Source organism: Polypterus senegalus, chromosome 3, assembly GCF_016835505.1.
Source record: "Polypterus senegalus isolate Bchr_013 chromosome 3, ASM1683550v1, whole genome shotgun sequence".
Taxonomy (NCBI): domain Eukaryota; kingdom Metazoa; phylum Chordata; class Cladistia; order Polypteriformes; family Polypteridae; genus Polypterus; species Polypterus senegalus.
The window spans coordinates 283,478,095-283,498,009 of NC_053156.1; the positions used below are offsets into that span (position 1 = coordinate 283,478,095).

At 41.7% G+C, this 19,915-nt stretch overlaps 1 protein-coding gene across 1 annotated transcript in view; it reads right to left on the bottom strand.

Annotated features, from left to right (window-relative positions):
- Positions 1-3,361: 3,361 nt before the first annotated feature.
- The window catches only part of LOC120526253 (potassium voltage-gated channel subfamily A member 10-like), a 104,008-nt gene continuing 87,454 nt past the window's right edge, over positions 3,362-19,915 (bottom strand). Inside the window, exon 2 of the mRNA XM_039749333.1 lies at positions 3,362-5,540. Within this exon, the coding sequence (XP_039605267.1) occupies positions 3,701-5,407 (1,707 nt within the window). The 5' untranslated portion in view covers positions 5,408-5,540 and the 3' untranslated portion in view covers positions 3,362-3,700. The remainder of the gene's footprint in view (positions 5,541-19,915) is intronic.

Genomic DNA, 19,915 nt, shown 5'->3' on the forward strand with positions numbered 1-19,915 from the left:
GCCCAGGCTGCATAAAGCTGCGTAGCTCCACATTTGACGTCATTTTCTTGTGTGGTTCTTGTGATGAGCACTGGCGCAGAGTATAAACCAGGCTTTAGCCCATGAGGTTTTATTATAAAGCTCACGCTAGTTAAACAGTGCTTAACTTCTGAAATTACATGTGAAAGGCAACAACTAGCTGTGGTCGTATTTCCTTCTAAGAGTATATAACCTAAAGCTTTGCAAAAGATAGTAAGTCACTGCTAACGCTAATATTAAATATATTAACCTGTATAAAGTTTGAAACTCTGAGTATAACTAATCTTTTAATAATAAATAGGATTAAGAGATACACACCCTTATTTCATCATAGATTAAACATTGTCACAACTGTAATTTAAAGATGGTAAAATAAGCATTTAAAATAAGCACACATACATAATGAACAGCTTCATAAACTAAAAGCTAGTAGTGTTGATTTACAAAATTTACCATACCATTTCTCATAGCAAATTTCCTGGGTTTATCAGTGACCTTGTTTGCCAAATATTTTCGAAAACATGCTGTGCAGCTGGCATAGATTCACTTTTTTCCCAGCTCCCCATGATGCTTTGTGAAGCCAGCAAGACTTTTCTTCTTCTAGAGGAATAACAGAGCTGTAGCATCCAATGTTGCTGAGAAACGGTGGCTTAATGGTTAGCACAGTCACTATTTGGCCACAATGGCCACAATAATTGATCCAGCATAGTTGGTAGATGTTTCCCTAGCCATCAGTTATTTTCTCCTTCCCCAATGACTTCAATACATTTTGCCGAGTTTGGTGAAGTTGCAGAAAATTTCAGAGATTCACCAAAATAAAGGCAATTCAAGTTCAGGAGGTTTCACTTATCATTAATATCCAGTAAGGAAGGCCTATAATGACATTACAAGAGTGAGAAAAGGATGAGTAGTGATTTCAAAAATCAGACACATGTCTCTTAATATTGGATAGAAGACCCGACAAACTGAAGAGGGAGTCTGTGATGCCCCGTGCCCTTGGTCATGCATGATTTAACCTGGGTATCTTGAACTTCATGGCCAAGTGTCAGGGGCTGAGAGATCGAGACACAAACTCATAGTTGTGAAAGTTAAAAAAAATCAGTGCTTCTGTAGTTACAGTGTTTAGTTAACAAAAAATAAATAAATAATGAATAATATTCAGTGTAGTGTCATCAACAAAATATTCACTGTGCCGATGACACTTGAAAGCAAAAAGCAAACTAGAAAAAAAACAACTTATTTACACAAAAACCTCATTATTTCTTCCTGTCTTCTTAATCTGTTCAAGAATAAAATATTCTGCAGCACTATAAATGATCAGAGAATGGGAACAAAACTTTCCTTATCAACCCCTCTCTTACATTCTGGGGCCAACTCTCAGTATTTCTCGTCTAGGTAGGTCTGCATGGAATAGTCAACCATGGCAGAAGACAACATTTTTGCTCTGACCGATTCCGCTCGTCGCTGCATCAGTCCCCCCAGATGGGGCACCACATCAAGACACCAGCTACATGCCACAGGTCCACACCCAGGAATTCCTCTGTCAAATGTGTCCCCTCAGTCTCATGTGCACCTTCCCACAGACAGGCAAGACTATTTCTGTTTTGCCCATTCAGATAGGTCATCTCGCTATCTTTAAACCAACATGCCAACGTACCACTTAACTGTTTTCTAGCTTCCAAAATTTTGCACTCATGCAGATGCCTCTTACCTTCTCTGCTGTAGTCACATATGGGACATGTAGTGCTCCACATCCCAACCCTCCCACAAGTTGTGCCTTCCCAGAGCCCCTTTCCTGCACAGTTCTTTCTCTGCTCTGAAGGTAAGCGTTTCTCAATAATAACTTTCTAAACATTAAGAAGACAGCAATGACTAGTTATATATTTTAACACAACTCTATTACTGTCCGTGACAGAGCCCAGATTGCCTGTAGCAAAAATCTGCAATACTTGCAGTTTTCCAGGTCTTAAGCGTGCTTACTCCTGCCTACTCCAATATACTGAATTGAAAGGCAAGACTTGTTTTGAACTTTCTTTGCGAATACTGAAAATTAACTACTCCATTGTACCCTGCCATTTATTATGTGATCTTACTTTTATTTTGTTAAAGCATAGTAGTCTGCCAGAGACCATCTAAGCAACACCAAATGCAGGGTAGCAACCAACTTTGTCCAACAAAGGCATGCTCCTACATTCCCTCCTTCTACAAGTATTTGATGTCTCCAATTCAAACCTGACATGTTAGTGAAAACAGAAGACCCCTAAAAAATCCACACTAACAAATATAGAATATGCAACCTCCACAAGCAAACTGGATGTGTGAGACAGCAATGCTCTTCACCATATCACCATGCTGTACGATTTTATTTAATTGAAACTCAAATGTTTAGAAATATTTACAATCATGTGGCAATTTATGGCCGAAAGAATTGAGGCCATTCATACTTATGGCCAATGTTCTCTCTGTAATTGTTTTGTTTTCACTGATGAACAGGTGTGAATAAAAGATACTTTCCTTTTACGACCAAATTCTTTAATCTTACTACACCATACAAGCTTTCCTCCATGAAAAATTGTGTGATCAAAAAACAACAAATGAACAATGAGTTTTCTCTGTGATGTAATGGACACCACAAAACACCAAAACCTGAATGATGAGCTTTTTGCGTGGGCAGGTGCCCATTAATGCAAAGCACCTATAAATGAGTGATGGTTTTTCCCAGTTATGTAATGAACACCTCAAAGCACCAACACTTGAATGACGAGCAAGAGGAGTCCCCCAATGAAGTATCAATTGATCACTGTGAAACAAGAAGTTTTCCTCGTGATGTAATGAACACCGCAAAACACTGACACATAAACGACAAGAGGCCCCTCCTTGGAGTTTCGGAAGCACAACTGCATGGCAGTTCCAAACTGCTTCATTGGAGCAGAAGTGGGCCGCATGATAACAGCAGAGTGGTCAATACCAAAGTGCTACACGGCACCTGAATCCGTACTGGCAGTTACGTTATGCCTACCGGTGACCCACACCAGTCCCACAGAACCTCAATTTCAATGATATGTACGCTTTGTTACTAACATACGGCCATTTTGACATGGAATTAAATGGAGCTGTAAGTCAGTCACCATTGACATTCTGTACTGCATGGGTTTATGTGAATAAAACTTGCAACAAGTCCACCTTTTTGTATTAATCTTCCCATTCTCCTAAGAAAAAGAGCAGCACAAGCATAAATAAAATGTCAATAACTGGATGTGTTTCCATAAATATAAAGTTTCATCATTTTAATTATTATAGCTTACTTTTCATTCCCATAATCACTTAACTAGGAGCACATACATACAAAAAATTGTTCAAAGGTAGAAATGCAACACCATTATTGGAAATCTTTCATTCCTGAGTATGTCCAATTCATACTTATGAGGAATGTCCATTAGTCCAGATTCTGATGGACACTGCTTTTTGCGATTGGAATAAAGTGAATTGCTCTAAGAGTCGATTTTAATTGAGATGCAGGTAGATGATCACCAATAACAACATGAAACTGATGTTCAAAGTAAAAATGACCAATAAACTCTCTATTTTTGTGTTCTTGTTTCCTAAATAAATAAAACCTGAATGATCAATATGAAAAGTACAGCTCCCTCAGATCGCATTACAACAAATTCTTCATGGTAGATCACCGTTTGCCGTTTTTTGATTTTTCATTTCCCCAAAGTCCATTGGTCTTATTCAGGGAGCTAGTGCTGCCACTTTTTACTGCATTGCTAGATTTCAAATTACTTTCCCCTTCTGCCGGCAATGCTTGCTTTTCCTCGTTGTCAGTTTCCCTATGGTAGAAGTAATTGAAGTTGGATACAATGACAGGAACAGGAAGAGCGATAGTCAAGACCCCAGCAATTGCACACAGTGTTCCAACGAGTTTACCTCCAAGGGTGATTGGACACATATCGCCGTAACCTACAGTTGTCATAGTAACAACAGCCCACCAGAACCCATCTGGGATGCTTGTAAACTGGGTTTGAGGTTCATCCACTTCGGCGAAGTAGACAGCACTAGAGAACAGTATAACCCCAATAAAAAGGAAGAAGATCAAAAGGCCAAGTTCCCGCATGCTAGCTTTCAATGTCTGTCCCAAAATTTGAAGGCCCTTTGAGTGACGAGAGAGTTTAAAGATCCTAAACACCCTTACAAGTCTTATTATCCGTAAGATTGCAAGTGACATATTCTGACCTGAACTGGGTTCTGGGGTTGCCACCAGTTCTGTGACGAGTGTGACGAAATAGGGGATGATTGAGACGACATCAATGATGTTCATAATGTTGCGGAAAAACTCTTGCTTACTTGGGCAGACAAAAAAGCGGACGGAAAGCTCAAAGAAAAACCAAACAATGCATGCTGTCTCAATGACAAAAAAAGGGTCTGAAAAAGCATTAGAACTTGGGGATCTTCGTGAAGGCATAGGGGGAGCCGTGGTCTCGAAAGAATCATCCTCAGTCAAGTTGAACAAATCAGGATCCTCTACTAGGTAGTCTCGATCATCCCGGAACTCTGGCAGAGTTTCCAGGCAGAATATGATAATGGACACCACAATGACGAAAATGGAAACTAGAGCAATGCCTCTCGCAGCATTCGAACTCTCTGGGTACTCGAACAGCAACCAGAACTGACGATGAATCTCGTTAGAAGGTAATGGTACTTCCACCTCTTTGATGAAGCCCTCATCTTCTCGAAATTGTTCCATGGCCTCAGTGCCCAGCTCATAAAATATAATTTCATCTGCAAAAACATCAATGGGCACATTGGCTGGCCTTCTGACCTTTCCTCCAGACTGATAATAATACAGAATTCCATCAAAGCTGGGGCGATTGCGATCAAAAAAGTACTCGTTTCTCATGGGGTCAAAATATTCCATCCTTTTTTGTGGATCTCCCAATAGGGTATCAGGGAACTGATCCAGCGTCTTGAGCTGTGTTTCAAACCGGAGGCCAGCAATATTGATGATTACCTTCTGGTCCCCTTCGTCCATTCCACCAAGATCTTTCAGCAGGTTGTCTCCACATTCATTTGCCAGTTTACTGAACACTGCCTCACTATGTGCCCCTTCGGAATTGAGCAGGAGCTTCCAATTGGAAAGTAGGCTGGCACAGCTTGGACGCCCCTTCCTTGACACATAACTCGGCTGAGTTTGTGACACTTGATGCTGTTCTTTGTGAAGACTGTGGATTCCATAATTTTGTCTATTGTCTGAAATGCTGGAATTAGTGTGCCCCGTTATTTCATTGGGATAGTTTTTGTATTTCGGGTCACCCAGCTCACCCAAGTCCATTACTGCAGAATTCTGAAAACTTACAAGTGCCACTTCCATTACCCTCCAACTAGACATGTGTGTTCATCCATCCAGGCTTTTGTACTGAGTCTAAAATTGGTCAGTTGTTGATTGAAATGTAATCTTGCATTAAATAATCTCAGCGAAGCAAAAAAATTAAACTGGCCGTGGAATCTTCTCCTCTTCTGATCTGAGAACAAGAAGAGACAAGAAAAATCATAAATTTCTGCACTTGTATTTTTTAGGTGTTTCAGAGAGTTCAGCCCAGGAAATGACTGAGGCAGAACACATGAGACATTGTTTGACGTGCAGAGGTGCAGCTCACAGGACAGATATCAGTTTCTTGGTTACGGAAGTCCCTTTGGGTTTTAGCAAGCGACAGGTAAAGTAGAATGTGTGCACACACACGAGCACAATGAAAGATTTCGAATAATTGATACCACTGGGTATTCAGCTTTCAGAAGTCAGTAGGTGGAGCTTCACATTAATTTATGATCTTTTGTGTTTCTTGAAGTATGTTCAGGTGAAGGTTTCATAATATCAAGTCAAATAGTCAACTAAATGCAGAAAAAAACTCAAAGATAGTAGACAATGTGTTGGTTAGAGCTGCAGTCTATAGGTCCAATGTCCTGTATTCAAGTCTTTGTTGGATTTGCACATTCTTCTGTTTCTACTTTTCTATGGATACCTTCATTTCCCTCCCATAATCAATGCGAGTGTGTGTTAGGTTGATTGACCTCTTTATATTGGGCCCCCATTAGTAAGTGTGGGTGTGTGTTTGACTCGACCTTGAAATTGACTGGCACATTGTCCAGGGTAGCTTCCTGCCTTCCACTTAATGTCAGAAGAACAATTGCTCCCTAAGACTGAAGAAGCTGTTTTGAGAATGTTATGTAAGAAAATACATCATTATGCATTTTAAATTATATTTCAGCTGTGTTTATGAGGGGCGTCATGGTGGTGGAGTGGTAGCTCTGCTGCTGCCTCACAAAGGGGATTGCCTCTCACGTGCTTCCTACATGAAGTTTGCATGTCTTCTCTGTGTCCACATGGGTTTCCTCCAGGTGATCCGGTTTCCTCCCACAATACAAAGACATAGATTTGGTGGATTGTCAATGCTAAATTGGCCCTGTTGTATGTTTGTGTATGTGTGTGTGTGTGTGTGTTCATCCTACCATGGATTGGCACCAAATCTAGGGATTGTGTCTGACCAGACCGTGGTCCAAATAAGCAGGTTTGGATGATGAATAGATGGATGTATTTATGCATATTTGCAAGAGTGACTATACAGTATATATTTCTGTTTATTCCCACCCCCTCCATATTCCTCCATTTATTTGACTGAGGTTTAATTCATCAGAGAATCCCAGGGTCTATTTTGACTGTACTTGGCCTAAAGTAAGAACCAACTATAGAAGGGATGGTACTCCATCGCAGAGCCTACTCAGACTTCATCCTGATACCTAATGGCAGTCAAGTTTTTGTTGTCTAGCCTGTAGAGGTCTGTGTGTCACCCCATGGATATGCCTCCCCAGACCATCACTGACCCACCACCAAACCAGTCATGCTAAATGATGTTACAGGCAGCATAACATTCTCCATGGCTTCTCCATACTCTTTAACGTCTGTCACATGTGCTCATGGTGAACCTGCTCTCATCTGTGAAAAGCACAGGATGCCAGTGGTGGACCTGCCAATTCTGGTATTCTATTGCAAATCCCAATCGAGCTCCACGGGGTCAGGTAGTGAGCACAGGACCCACTAGAGGATGTCTCATGCCATTCTCATGAAGTCTGTTTCTGATTGTTTGGTCACAGACATTCACACCAGTGGCCTGACTGCTGGGTGTCATTTTGTAGGTCTCCTGCAGTGCTCATCCTGTTCCTCGCTAACCAAAGGAGCAGATACTGGTCAGTTCTGGTGATGGGTTAAGGACTTTCTATGGCCCTGTCCATCTCTCCTAGAGTAACTGCCTATCTCCTGGAATCTTCTCCATGCTCTTGTGACTGTGCTGGGAGACGCAACAAACCTTCTGGCAATGGCACATATTGATGTGCCATCCTGGAGAAGCTGGACTACCTGTGCAACCTCTGTAGGGTCCAGGTATCGCCTCATGGTACCAGTAGTGACACTGACCATAGCCAAATTCAAAACTAGTGAAAAACAGATGAGGAGGGAAAAATGTCAGGTGCCTCGACCTGTTAAACCATTCCTGCTTTGGGTGTCATCTCATTGTTGACCCTCTAGTGCACCTGTTGTTAATTTCATTAACACCAAAGCAGCAGAAACTGATTAGCAACCTCCTCTGCTACTTAACTGACCAGATCAATAGCCCAGAAGTTTCATTGATGTGATGCTGATTAAAAAGTGTTCCTTTCATTTTTTTGATCAGTATATTTGAGTCACTTGTGGGATCTTATGCTCCTTCTCGCTCACTGAGGTCTGCTGATGACTGGTGTTTGGTGATGCCACCTCTGAATGCCATCAAATCTCAAACCAGACTCTTTTCAAGTGTAGCTTTTAGCTGGTGGAACACGCTGTCCACCTCCATTCAAAATTCAGAATACCTCAAAGTGCCAAATTTCTTTCTAAGTGGTAAATTTCTCTCTAACTGATAATATTTTTTTTTAAAGTTCTTTTATTTAGGAATTGTCATTCACTTCCTTTTTTTTCTGTGAGATCATTGGTATAACCTTGTCTTGTAATACCTTTTCCCAAACAGTCTCCCAGACTGATGTTTGCTTGATTATGTTAACCTCTTTTTGGGTCTCCTTTGGATGAAAAGCGACTGCTAAGCAAATCAATGTAAATGTACTGATAATATTGTCACACATACAGAGAGAAGTGAAATTCTTACTGACATGGCCTACCAACATGCAACACATCAATTCCCTCAGACGCCATGACAAATAAGAATGCAGAAATCTTATTTAAAAGAAGCACAAATCAGCTCACCTGATATTTTCCTTGCCTTTTTTCATATCACTTGTTCAGGTTTGTAGTTGGAAACTCCACGCTGACAAAGGGAGCACATTGGTCTCCACCCTGACAGGGACAGGCCAATATTTACACCAGTTCTCAGGTGCTATGAGGCAGCAGCACCAATCACTGGGCCACTGTGCCCCAAGGCATCACTATTATGCGAGAGAAGACTCTAAGGAGCATAGGAACCACCAGAGGGCCGTGAAGAGAGAGGAAAAGCACCATATTGACAGGGAGACACATGAAGCAAATCTACACACCAATTTGGGAGGACAGGTTCCTCTTAAAACCCTGGAAACTATGCTCCCTGGAAGGGAAACAGAAAGACATGACCAAAACTCATGCACAGGTTAACCTGGGGTCCAAAATTAATCAAGAAGTATGTTTTTTTGGGGGAGTTCTTTGTTGTCAAGGGAGAGTCGAGGCTTTACCATAAAACAGGGCCTGTTAAAGCCCATTGAGTCATTTCTTGTGTGATTCTGGGCTATACAAAAAATAAATTGTTGTTGTTGTATGAAAACTTATTCTTTGTTTTCAAGGAGATATTCCTACCACTAGACTGGCTAATCGAGTCCTCCTTGACCCCTTATCCCTGAGATCGCTTGTCCACTCACACACTTACCATCATCCTCAAGTTTACGTGTCTCCAGTGAACTGTGGGTAATGATGGAGAGTGACTTTTGGACTGCATTTGCACAAACTAAACACATGCATGCTGATGAAAACAATTTGTCGTGCTATAATAGTGACGATTAGCCAGCAGAAGCCATTGGCAGCATTATAGATTCTAGTTCCAGTGATAGTGAAGGATATGAAGGTGATAAAACAACAAAATCTGATGCCATTTTTGAATGTGTGTGGTGTGATAAAAGTGTTGGGCAACTTAAGTCTGCTGTTCTCCGATCTCCAGGGCACAAGGCAGATTTATCAGATATAGATTTCACACTGCGAGGGGTCTACACACCTGAACAGAATGTTATTTGTGATGAGGCACTTGTGCTTTTAGTTTGGCAATGACAAGACAGAAGCTTTGGAGAATGGCTGAGCTGGCCACTCCTTTACAACAGGAACATTTTATTGACAGTTTGATAAAACCTCTGCAAATGGATAAGAATCTAAACCTGCTGATATCTTTTTTATTTCATTTTTAGTTTATTTTTGTTTTTGCTTTCATTCTTCCTAGTTTTATCTTAACAAATGTTTTTAATTCTTGATACAGCATATTGTGGTCTGATGGCTATCAATTATGAATATAAGCTTTGACATAGCGAGCCCTGCCCCTCTCTCTACATATCACTCCTAATCTTAGATGATGCTTCTATGTTTTGTTGCCTGCTATTGTGGAAACCAGGGGCGCTCCAGCTGCCCCAACCCTTACACAGACAGGAAGAGACATGAGTTCAGCACAGCACCCGTTTATCTACACACGGGAAGCATGTCTCCTTCACTCCCCTCCTCAGCACAGCACATCAAGCACCAGATACAGCCCCTTCTCCTTCTTCTCTCTTTGTTGTCCACCTTTTTTCCTTCTAGCAAGCTTCGTCCCCCTTCCTCCTGACTCTGGGTCTCCGAATGGAATAAGGTGGCTCCTTTTAAGCAGACCCTGGGAGTGCTCCAAGTGGATCATTAATCAGACCTGGAATCGCCCCCTGCAGGGATTGGATATGCAGCTCCCCCTGGTGGGCCCTACGGAACCCAACAGGGCTGTGCCACACTCCAACTCTCAGTATGCCCTGTGCGAATCCATGGTGTCATACCCACTAAGGAGAGCTGCCCTCTAGCGTCCTGGGGAAGGTAGTGCCCTGCCAGGTGATGGCCGTGGCCACTTGTCACACTATCCATACCCTAATTACTTTGCTTTGCGTCGTTATGTTCTTTTAAGATTTGCGATTTGGAGACCAAATTGTATTGTCATTGGTTGTTTTCATGTCACAGTTTTATTTATTTTTTTACTTTGGTGAAGCTGTTTGATGTTTAAATGTGTTTTATCAATAAATTCAATTTAATTTGATTTAATCATCACATTCTCAGGTAATGCTATTCTTGTGCAATGGCTGTTTCAAGATCAGCTACTCCTGATGCCCTGGAGAACATGGCAATGAAAAGTAGATGGTAATACTTTCCTAGAACATTAGGGAGCAGGTAAAGCTGCTTATAATAGGTATGCCTCACTCTCTAAAAAGACACGAAGACAGAGAAAGGTACTGCCAGGTTGGAAATGTGAAACGCTAGTGCACCTGAAATAGCAAATCTCATGGGTGCTTTACAATCTAATAATACAGAGGGAGAGACTGGGGAGGTTCAAACTCTTGCCCATCCAGCTGCTGGGGACCAGCAAATGGTCCTCAAATAGATAGAGCTTTATTTGTCCCCAGGGGGGAATTTAACTTGTTTTAGAAGCTCTATAAATAAATAAACAAACAAACACTTAAACAGATAGATCCAGCCAACACAAAGCAATTTAAACCATATTTTGCAAGAATTTAAATTACATTTATAGCAATGGAGTAAGCAAAGTTGTAACATTAATGACAGTTTTTGTAGTATAACATCTGATCTTCATTTAGTCAGTATTTTCCATCTGTTGAGCACCACACATATCTACTTTAGTGTGTGAAGGATACATACCAGAAACTACAATTACTCAAAACAGCAGTTTATTTTAAATGGCCTAATTAGTAGAAGAGGGCATAACTGATTATGTTTTGCATCTGTAGGAAATATTTTCCAGACAAGCTCAATTTTATCTACCCAGATAATATTTATCCTCGGGTTTTTAAGGAGGCTAGTGAGTACAGATATAAACCCTTGGCACATATTTTTAGGAAGTCACTGCATACTGGAGAGATTCCGAAGGACTGGAAAATAGCAAATATCATCCCATTATATTGAAAGGGTGAGAGGGCAGATCCAAACAACTATAGGCCAGTAAGCTTAACATGCATCAGAGGAAAATTAATGGAAGGAATTATTAAGGATAAGATTGAGCAACACCTGGCAAGGACAGGAGTTTAACTGAACAGTCAGCATGGGGTCAGAAGAGGGAGGTCGTGTTTTACTAACATGCTGGAATTCTATGAGGAGGCAACAAAAGATATGATGAAAGTGGAGCTTATGATATTATTTATCTTGACTTTCAGAAAGCATTTGATAAGATGCCACATGAGAGGTTGGGCATCAAATTAAAAGAAGTGGGAGTTCAGGGTGATGTTTTTAGATGGGTGGAGAATTGGCTCAGACACAGGAAGCAGAGGGTGATGGTGTGAGGAACCTCATTAGAATTGGCCGATGTTAAGAGTGGTGTACCACAGAGGTCAGTGCTAGGGCCACTGCTATTTTTAATATACAGTATATAAATGATTTAGATAGGAATATAAGTAACAAGCTGGTTAAGTTTTCAGATGATACCAAGATAGGTGGATTAGCAGATAATTTGGAATCTGTTATATCATCACAGACAGACCTGGATAGCATACAGGCTTGGGCAGATTTGTGGCAGACGAAATGTAATGTCAGTAAATGTAAAGAATTACACTTAGGAAGTAAAAATGTTAGGTTTGGATACACAATTGGCAGTCGAAAAATCGAGAGTACACCTTATGAGAAGGATTTAGAATTCATAGTGGACTCCACGCTATCGACTTCCAGACAGTGTTGAGAAGCCACTAAGAAGGCCAACAGAATGTCAGGTTATATAGCACCTTGATGTGTGGAGTACAAGTCACAGGAGGTTCTGCTCAAACTTTATAACACACTGGTAAGGCCTTATTTGGAGTCCTGGGTGCAGTTTTGGTCTCCAGGCTACAAAAAGGACATAACAGCACTAGAAATGGTCCAGAGAAGAGCGACTAGGCTGATTCCAGGGCTACAGGGGATGAATTATGAGGAAAGACTAAAAGAGCTGAGCCTTTACAGTTTAAACAAAAGAGATTAAGAGGTGACATAACTGAAGTGTTTAAAATTATGAAAGGAATTAGTCCAGTGGATCGAGACTGTGAGTTTAAAATGAGTTAATCAAGAACACGGGGACACAGTTGTAAACTTGTTAAGGGTAAATTTCTTCCGTTACCCCAAAAGTAAGCTGCAGTAATAACTTGATTAACAAATCCTCTCAGGATGAAGCTCATTTATAGTGACGTTGACATCGCACATGTTCTGGCGCTTGCACTACTTCATACTGTACTGCCATAGAGAAAAAAAAATGCAGAAAAAACAAATAAAGGCCAGACGGAAGAGCTTGGGTCACAGCATAGGCAAAGCCCAACTGCTGTTTGAAACCCAAATCTTCTTTCTACAAAAAGAAGCAGGCAATGAGAGGACAGAAGACATGCCACAAGGGCAGGGAAAGAGGATCAGGAGAATAGCACAAGTCAAACGCAGCCTAAGGTCGTTAATATGAAGTCTAAATATGATCATCAAAACTGAAACAGGACACAGAGCAAAATGTCATAACAAAAGGGATTCATGAGTGAAACAGTGAGGTTTTGATAGGTTATCCACAAAGTCAGATAAGGCAAAGGTCAAGGTTGCTGTGTTTAGATGTAATTGTTTGTGACGTCACGTAAATGTTTCTGGACATGGTGGTGCAGTGGTAGTACTGATACGTCACAGTAAGGAGACCAGGGTTCACGTCCCATGTGTTTCCTGTGCGGAGTTTTCTAGTTCTCTCCATGTCTGCGTGTGTTGCTCCTAGATGCACCCACTTTCTTCCCAAAGACTAAAGACATTCAAGTCAGATGAATGGCCGATGCTGAACTGTGTGAGTGTGTACACCCTGTGATGGACTGGCGTCCTGTCTTGGTGTTGTTCCTGCTTTTCACCCTATATTTTGGAAAAGGTTCCAGTTCCCCCATGATCCTGTCCTGAGTAAGTGGGGCAGAAAAATAGATGGATAATTTTTGAATTGTGGATTAGGTTTTGCATGCTTTCGATTCCCATTTTGATCAGATACTTTTGCTTTATTTTTACCTTATCTTCACCTCTGTTTCATTTTTGATTATTTTTTGAATACATTCTTCATTTATAAAAATTCTTTAAGGTCTTGTTCTTTAAGGAGGGAGGTTTCATGGGTTTCCTCTCTCTTGAAATCCATTTTCATATATTTGTGACATTTAAAAGTATTGTTGAGCTGTTAAAAGTCTAAACTCCATTTTTTTTTTTTGCCCGAGTAGGACTTGAGGCCTGTATGTTGGGTTTTGTTTCAGACTATCTCTAGGTAGACTCGTAAAGGCCCTGGCCTGGTTTTGCACTTTTTTGAGGCCTTTTAACACTAAGCAAAGAAGTTAATAGAGATTCTCACAAATGTAAACATACTGTCAGTCAGTCATTATCCATCCATCCATCCATTTTCCAACCCGCTGAATCCAAACACAGGGTCATGGGGGTGTGCTGGAGCTAATCCCAGCCAGCACAGGGTGCAAGGCGCCAGCCCACTGTAGGGCATACACACACACACACACACACACACCAAGCACACATTAGGGACAATTTAGGATCGGCAATGCACCCAACCTGCATGTCTTTGAACTGTGGGAGGAAACCCACGCAGACAGAGGGAGAACATGCAGACTCCACGCAGGGAGGACTGGGGAAGTAAATCTAGGTCTCCCTATTGTGAGTCAGCAATGCTACCACTACGCCACCGTGCCACCCTGTAGACATACAGTTTAAGGTGAATATCAAAACAAGCCATTGGTAGACTTTGGCTTAAGTTTAAATGCTGAATATCGATGGCTTTCCATAGTAATGTCCACTGGTGGCAGTGGCATAGCTAGGGGCGGGCGGAGGGGGCAGTCCACCCCAGGCGGCACATTTTGGGGGCGCCATTATTGGCCAAAAGGCTCAGTACAATTCATGTGTAAGCAGCAGGGTTCGGAAAAATATCAATCATGAATGAAAAAACTAAAATTCTCAGATTTTTACCCACAAATGCTTCAAAAATAATTTTCAGACTGTCCTTCTGCATCAGATACAACAGTTGAAATTTATGAGGCAATAACAAAAATAAACATAATCATTACACCGATAATAATTTCTAGGAAGATAAACAACTTATTTACAATTTATAATTTCATTTCATTATCAATCCGAATGCGTTCTTGCTCTGCGCAGAAAACATCCCCACCTATCACTTGTACACTACACTGGTTCTGGTTTTCGCCGCGTAATTATATTAAACTAATAATTAGAACACAGCTTATCAGTGCGTCAATACTATATTCTTGTCTAGTTGATGCTTATAAATGATTATATGTGAAAATGTATTGCTGTTTCTCTATATATAGGAATAAATCTATACAAAATGTATCTTAATTTTTCTCTATACGTCATTTTAATTTTCTAATTAATAGTTTAACATATTCAGATATGTTGGATGGAGGCAAACTGAAGCCCCGCCCCGCCCCGAACTCTGGCTACGGCACTGACTGGTGGGCAGTGACTGAAAGGGGGTGAAGGTGCACTGTAAGAGATGCTGTTTGCTACATTTTAAATGTTGTGGACTGGGACTCGGACACAGCCAGACGGACAACATAGTTCCACCACACACACGTTTATTTATAATAATATTTACAAATAGTGCTCACGTGCACCCCCAGTGCCTCTCGCACCGTTCCCCCAACTGTCCAGGCCACACAAATCTAATGTCTCTCTCTTGGCCGCCTCCCGTCCTCTCTCCAGCTCTGTCCTCTTCCACCCGACATCCACCATCGCCTGAAGGGAGGCGGCCCCTTATATGGGAACCCGGATGGGCTCCAGCTGCTTCCTGGCACTCCCTCTTGGACACACCCATGTGTGGCGGAAGTGCCGGCTGTGCACCGGGAAGCCGTCCGGGTGTCTCCTGTCTTCTTCTCCCCAGCACTTCCTGGTGTGGCGGAAGTGCTGGGCTCCAGGGTTCCTCAGGCACCGGGGCGCCGCCTGGCGGTGGCCACGGGTCCCTACAGGGGTGGGCTTCCAAGCCCTTTACCCGAGGCCCCCCACATAACCAGGGCAGATGCCCCCTCACGGTCTGGAGGAGGCACAAGCCCTCCTCTGGTCCTCCTGGGCATCGGAGCCCTGGGCGGGGACCACAACGTGCATACAGATTAGTGTTCACATTTCTATAGGTGCTTTATTTTATTTAACAGAGAGCTTAATAATATTCACAACCTTGGGGGAAAAATTGTTTGCATGTTAGATTATCCAAAAAGACACTAGAGCCCATACTTTATTTTTCGCAATATAACACATCTTAAGAAGACAAAATAGCCAATGAAAGAATTCTCCCCTAGTCACATGAAATACCAAATGCTGTTTCTTTTTACTTTAACAGCAAAAGTTCACATCATAGCACTTCAAGTATTACATTTGTTTTCCTCCATGAAATTCTTATTGGGGGTCTAATGTTCTATAACTATAACTGATCAATCACCATTACATTTCTTGTGTTAGACTTTCACTAAAACAAAGTTATTTTTTTATGATCCAGAACTACAAAAGAGGCCAAAATGCTTTTTAGAGCTTCTGCGTTTCATGTTGTTATAGTTCTTTTTTTGAGCACAAAAATACTTTCACGCTTCCAAAAGCAGCACAAATTAAAATCTGACAAAAAGCATACAGTGATTGAGCTTGTAATCATGTTTTATGAATATAGCAATTCATATTGGGCATGTAAGGTTACACTTGAAAAAATGATTAATTGCAACAGTGCAACCTGACCTAAGACAACAAAAGCAAAGCGTTGATTGGAAAAAAAAATGTGAAATTGGTATATTTTTTTCAGTTATGGGGCAATTTGGTGGCTGTACTTTATGCATTCAGTGTCATTTTTATTTCTTATTTTGCCTGCCGCCTTTATATTTTGTGACTTGCGACATCTGAGATACAATTGATTACACTTCTATTTCTTTCCCAGTTGGAGCACAGGCAGGTGAAGTGACTTGCTGAGGGTGACACAGTGTCAGAAGTGGGATTTGTGACCACCGCCTCAAGGTTTGAGGTCCAAAGCCTTAAGTGCTATGATTCTCATTCCTTTACACCTTGTGTATGTGTAGATAATGCATATTCAGTCATCATCACTAATTCTTCTAGTGAGTATGATGAAGTTACTTAACCTGCTAGTGCTCACATTGTAGAAACAGGGAAAAAAGATGGTTAAATGTTTGTGAAGCACCTTGGGCTGTTACTATAAAAAGACGTAACATAACATTTTCACAGTGGTGGCTCTGAGGCTAGGGATCTACACTGGCAATCTGAAGGTTGCTGGTTTAAATCCCGTAAATGCCAGAAGTAACTCTACTCCGTTGTGCCCCTGAAGAAGGTTCTTAACCTGCAATTGGTCCATCCTGAGTATGATGTTAATCTGCATCCAGCCCTGCAGGTAGGCCCTCCAACCTGCAGGGAAAAACCTCTACCACCATACAAAACCTCACACTGGTCCACTCCATCTGAACTAGTGTGGTGCTGAGATGTCACCTGCCACATGGCTGCACTCAGGTCCTAATGTGGGTTCCTGAATTGGTGTGACATGTGGTGGGTGTGGCAATGAGCTGTATGAGCGTGTGCTCCTACTTCAGGGTTGCAGGGGGTCTTGAGTCCATCCTGATAGCATTGGGTAAAAGGCAGCCAATCACAGGGCCCTCAGTGGAATGATGAGGATGCTGGGAGTAGAGCTGGTGAAGGTGGATGAGTTTAAATACTTGGGATCAGCAGTACAGAGTAATGGGGATTGTGGAAGAAGAGAGTGCAGGCAGGGTGGAGTGGGTGGAGAAGAGTGTCAGGAGAGATTTGTGACAGATGACAGTGAAAGGGAAGGTCTACAGGACAGTAGTGAGACCAGCTATGTTATATGGGCTGGAGTCAGTGGCACTGACCAGAAAGCAGGAGACAGAGCTGGAGGTGGCAGAGTTAAAGATGCTAAGATTTGCATTGGGTGTGATGAGGATGGACAGGATTAGAAAGAAGGACATTAGAGGGTCAGCTCAAGTTGGACAGTTGGAAGACAAAGTCACAGAGGCGAGATTGCGTTGGTTTGGACATGTGCAGAGGAGAGATGCAGGGTATATTGGGAAAAGAATGCTAAGAATAGAGGTGCCAGGCAAGATAAAAAAGAGGAAGGCCTAAGAGGAGGTTTATGGATGTGGTGAGATTGGACATGCAGGGGATGGGTGCGACAGAGCAAGATTGAGAGGACAGGAAGATATGAAAGAAGATGATCCGCTGTGGCAACCCCTAACGGGAGCAGCCGTAGGACTCCAAGTGTTCCTGCTTATACAAGCCATGACCCAAAATGACTATAGTACATTATTCTTTACGTGTTCGAGAGTGCTTTTGTGACATTTCATACTCAGACACAAGCAAGGAATCAAAGAAAGAACTTATTTGGATTCCAGGCCACACTCTTCAGAGCATCTTTATCTGTTTCATGAGGAATTTGGTGTTAGACTTTCTCAGTTCTACTAAAAGGTTCTTCCTCTTCTCCCATACTACTCCATTTCCTTTAGGTCAACACGTCTCCATCATTTCCTACACACCAAAGCTAGCCCTGTGGGTATATGGATGGAGTCAGCATTGTCTGAGTTCATACAGAAATCAAAAAAGAGTGAATAGTAAAAGTACATTTCTTAATTCCCGTTCCCAAAAGTTCTGTTCAAATCTGGTATCTTCATGACTCAAAGGTGTCCCAATGGGAGCCATTTTCTCTCTTTACAGCCTGCTGACTAATACTGCTCAGAAACTGCTGCATGCTCACCATTACACACATACGCATATTGACTCTAAAATTAATCACTGTTTGCTTGCATTGTTCTACAGTTCATTTTTTCACTTTCCTGGAATTTGGGTGCAATTAGAAGTCAAGCAAAATGACAGCTTATATTGGCTAACTGCACCGATTACAATATGCAAACTTTCGAGGCAACTGAGGCCCCTTCTTCAGGCAGACTGTCATTGTGCTTGACTTCTCATTGCATCCATAATGGTTAACACGGTACAACACTCCACTACTACTGGAATTTGGGGAAATTTTATGAATATGGTTAAATCTTTCAAATTATGCTGTCATATAAAATAAGGTAACATAAAGAAATAATAATATTCAGTATTGTAAAATGTAACAGAAGCAGAAGGCAGTTAAAAATATGGTACATTCTATATTTAGGTTTGCTTTGTAGGAGAATTCTGAAATCTTCATTTGCCCTTTTCTGTCTTTAATAACACTGACCAATAATTTTTTTTTTAGTTTCTATTCCTGAAAATTGGTGGTGATTATAATAGAATGCACCAAGCCGAATACAAATACAATTTCATATTGACCACATCCTAGAGGAATCTGAAGAAACATGACTTTAACTTTCATTGGATTTAGTGTGTTTAATCACTTAATGATGCTAACACACTGCATTAGCTCAACTGAGCTAAAATAGTCATCATCTGATGCTTCTCGTTTCAGCGTCCACACAACAGATGGCCAGCATTGATGGATTCCATTATGTCCTGATGCCACTTTTCCATTATTGCAATGTCCTAGTGAAACCTTCCTCCATGCTTGTCACTGACTACTCCAAGAGTAGTGGGGAAAAAAGTCCAAGTGTGAAATGCAGAAAAATGAAACTTTAGCGATTGTTCTATTTCAAGGTTTTGTAGGTTTGAAAGATGTTTCAACCAGCTGGATGGAGTTTGGTACTCTTTAGTTGCCAAGAAAATCCTCAGTAACGTCCTTGAATTCCTTCCATGCAATTTCCTCCGATGCAACTGGCAGATCTTCATACCTCTTCTCATTGATGATGTGTCTGATTTGTGGACCATGAAAAATGCCTCAGATATTAATGGAAACATCCTTAACTTTCCTTCTTCATTGCTTTCACTAAACTTTTCATCAGTTAAAGTTTTATATGAAGAGAAGGTAAAAATATTTTTGTTGGGTCTTCTCTAAAACCAAATGCTGGTGGAGTGACCAATTGTTTCTAATGTAATGACACTCTTTAGTGTGGCCCTCCCATTCACAAACGAAACAACAGGATTTGGGATGTATTCCTAGCAGCAGTGCCACTTCTTTTTGATCACCACAGATGTTTCAGTTGTAGTTGTTGTACTGCATACTTTGTAGCGGATGGCTGGGGCCATTGACTGGTCAGGACACCCCTCTGATGGAAGGACCCAGGGATACAGCATTTGCGAGGAACCATGTTCCCTGGGATGCTAGACAGCGGCCCTCCTGGGCGGCTCCGCCACCACAAATTCCCACAGGGCACGCTAGCAGTTGGAGTTTGGTGCAAACCTGTTGGGTTCCGCGTGGGTCACCAGGGGAAGGTGTAGAGCCTTTTCTTGAACTTCCATCACACCTAGGAGAAATTCTAGGTAACGCTAATTAACCACCTGGAGCACTCCCAGGAGCAAAGGGGCTGCCTCCCTCCATTGAGAAAGCTAGAGTCGAGAGAAAGTGGATGAAGCTTGCTGGGAGAGGAAAGGAGAGGAGTGGAGGGGGGAGAAAAGAGAAGAGGCATGGAAAGGAAAGGGAAAGGAAGGACTGTGCTATTGACTTGATGCTTGGCTGTGCTGTGCTGTGGGGAGCAAAGTAAAAGCTCTGTCAAACGTGAATGAAATGTA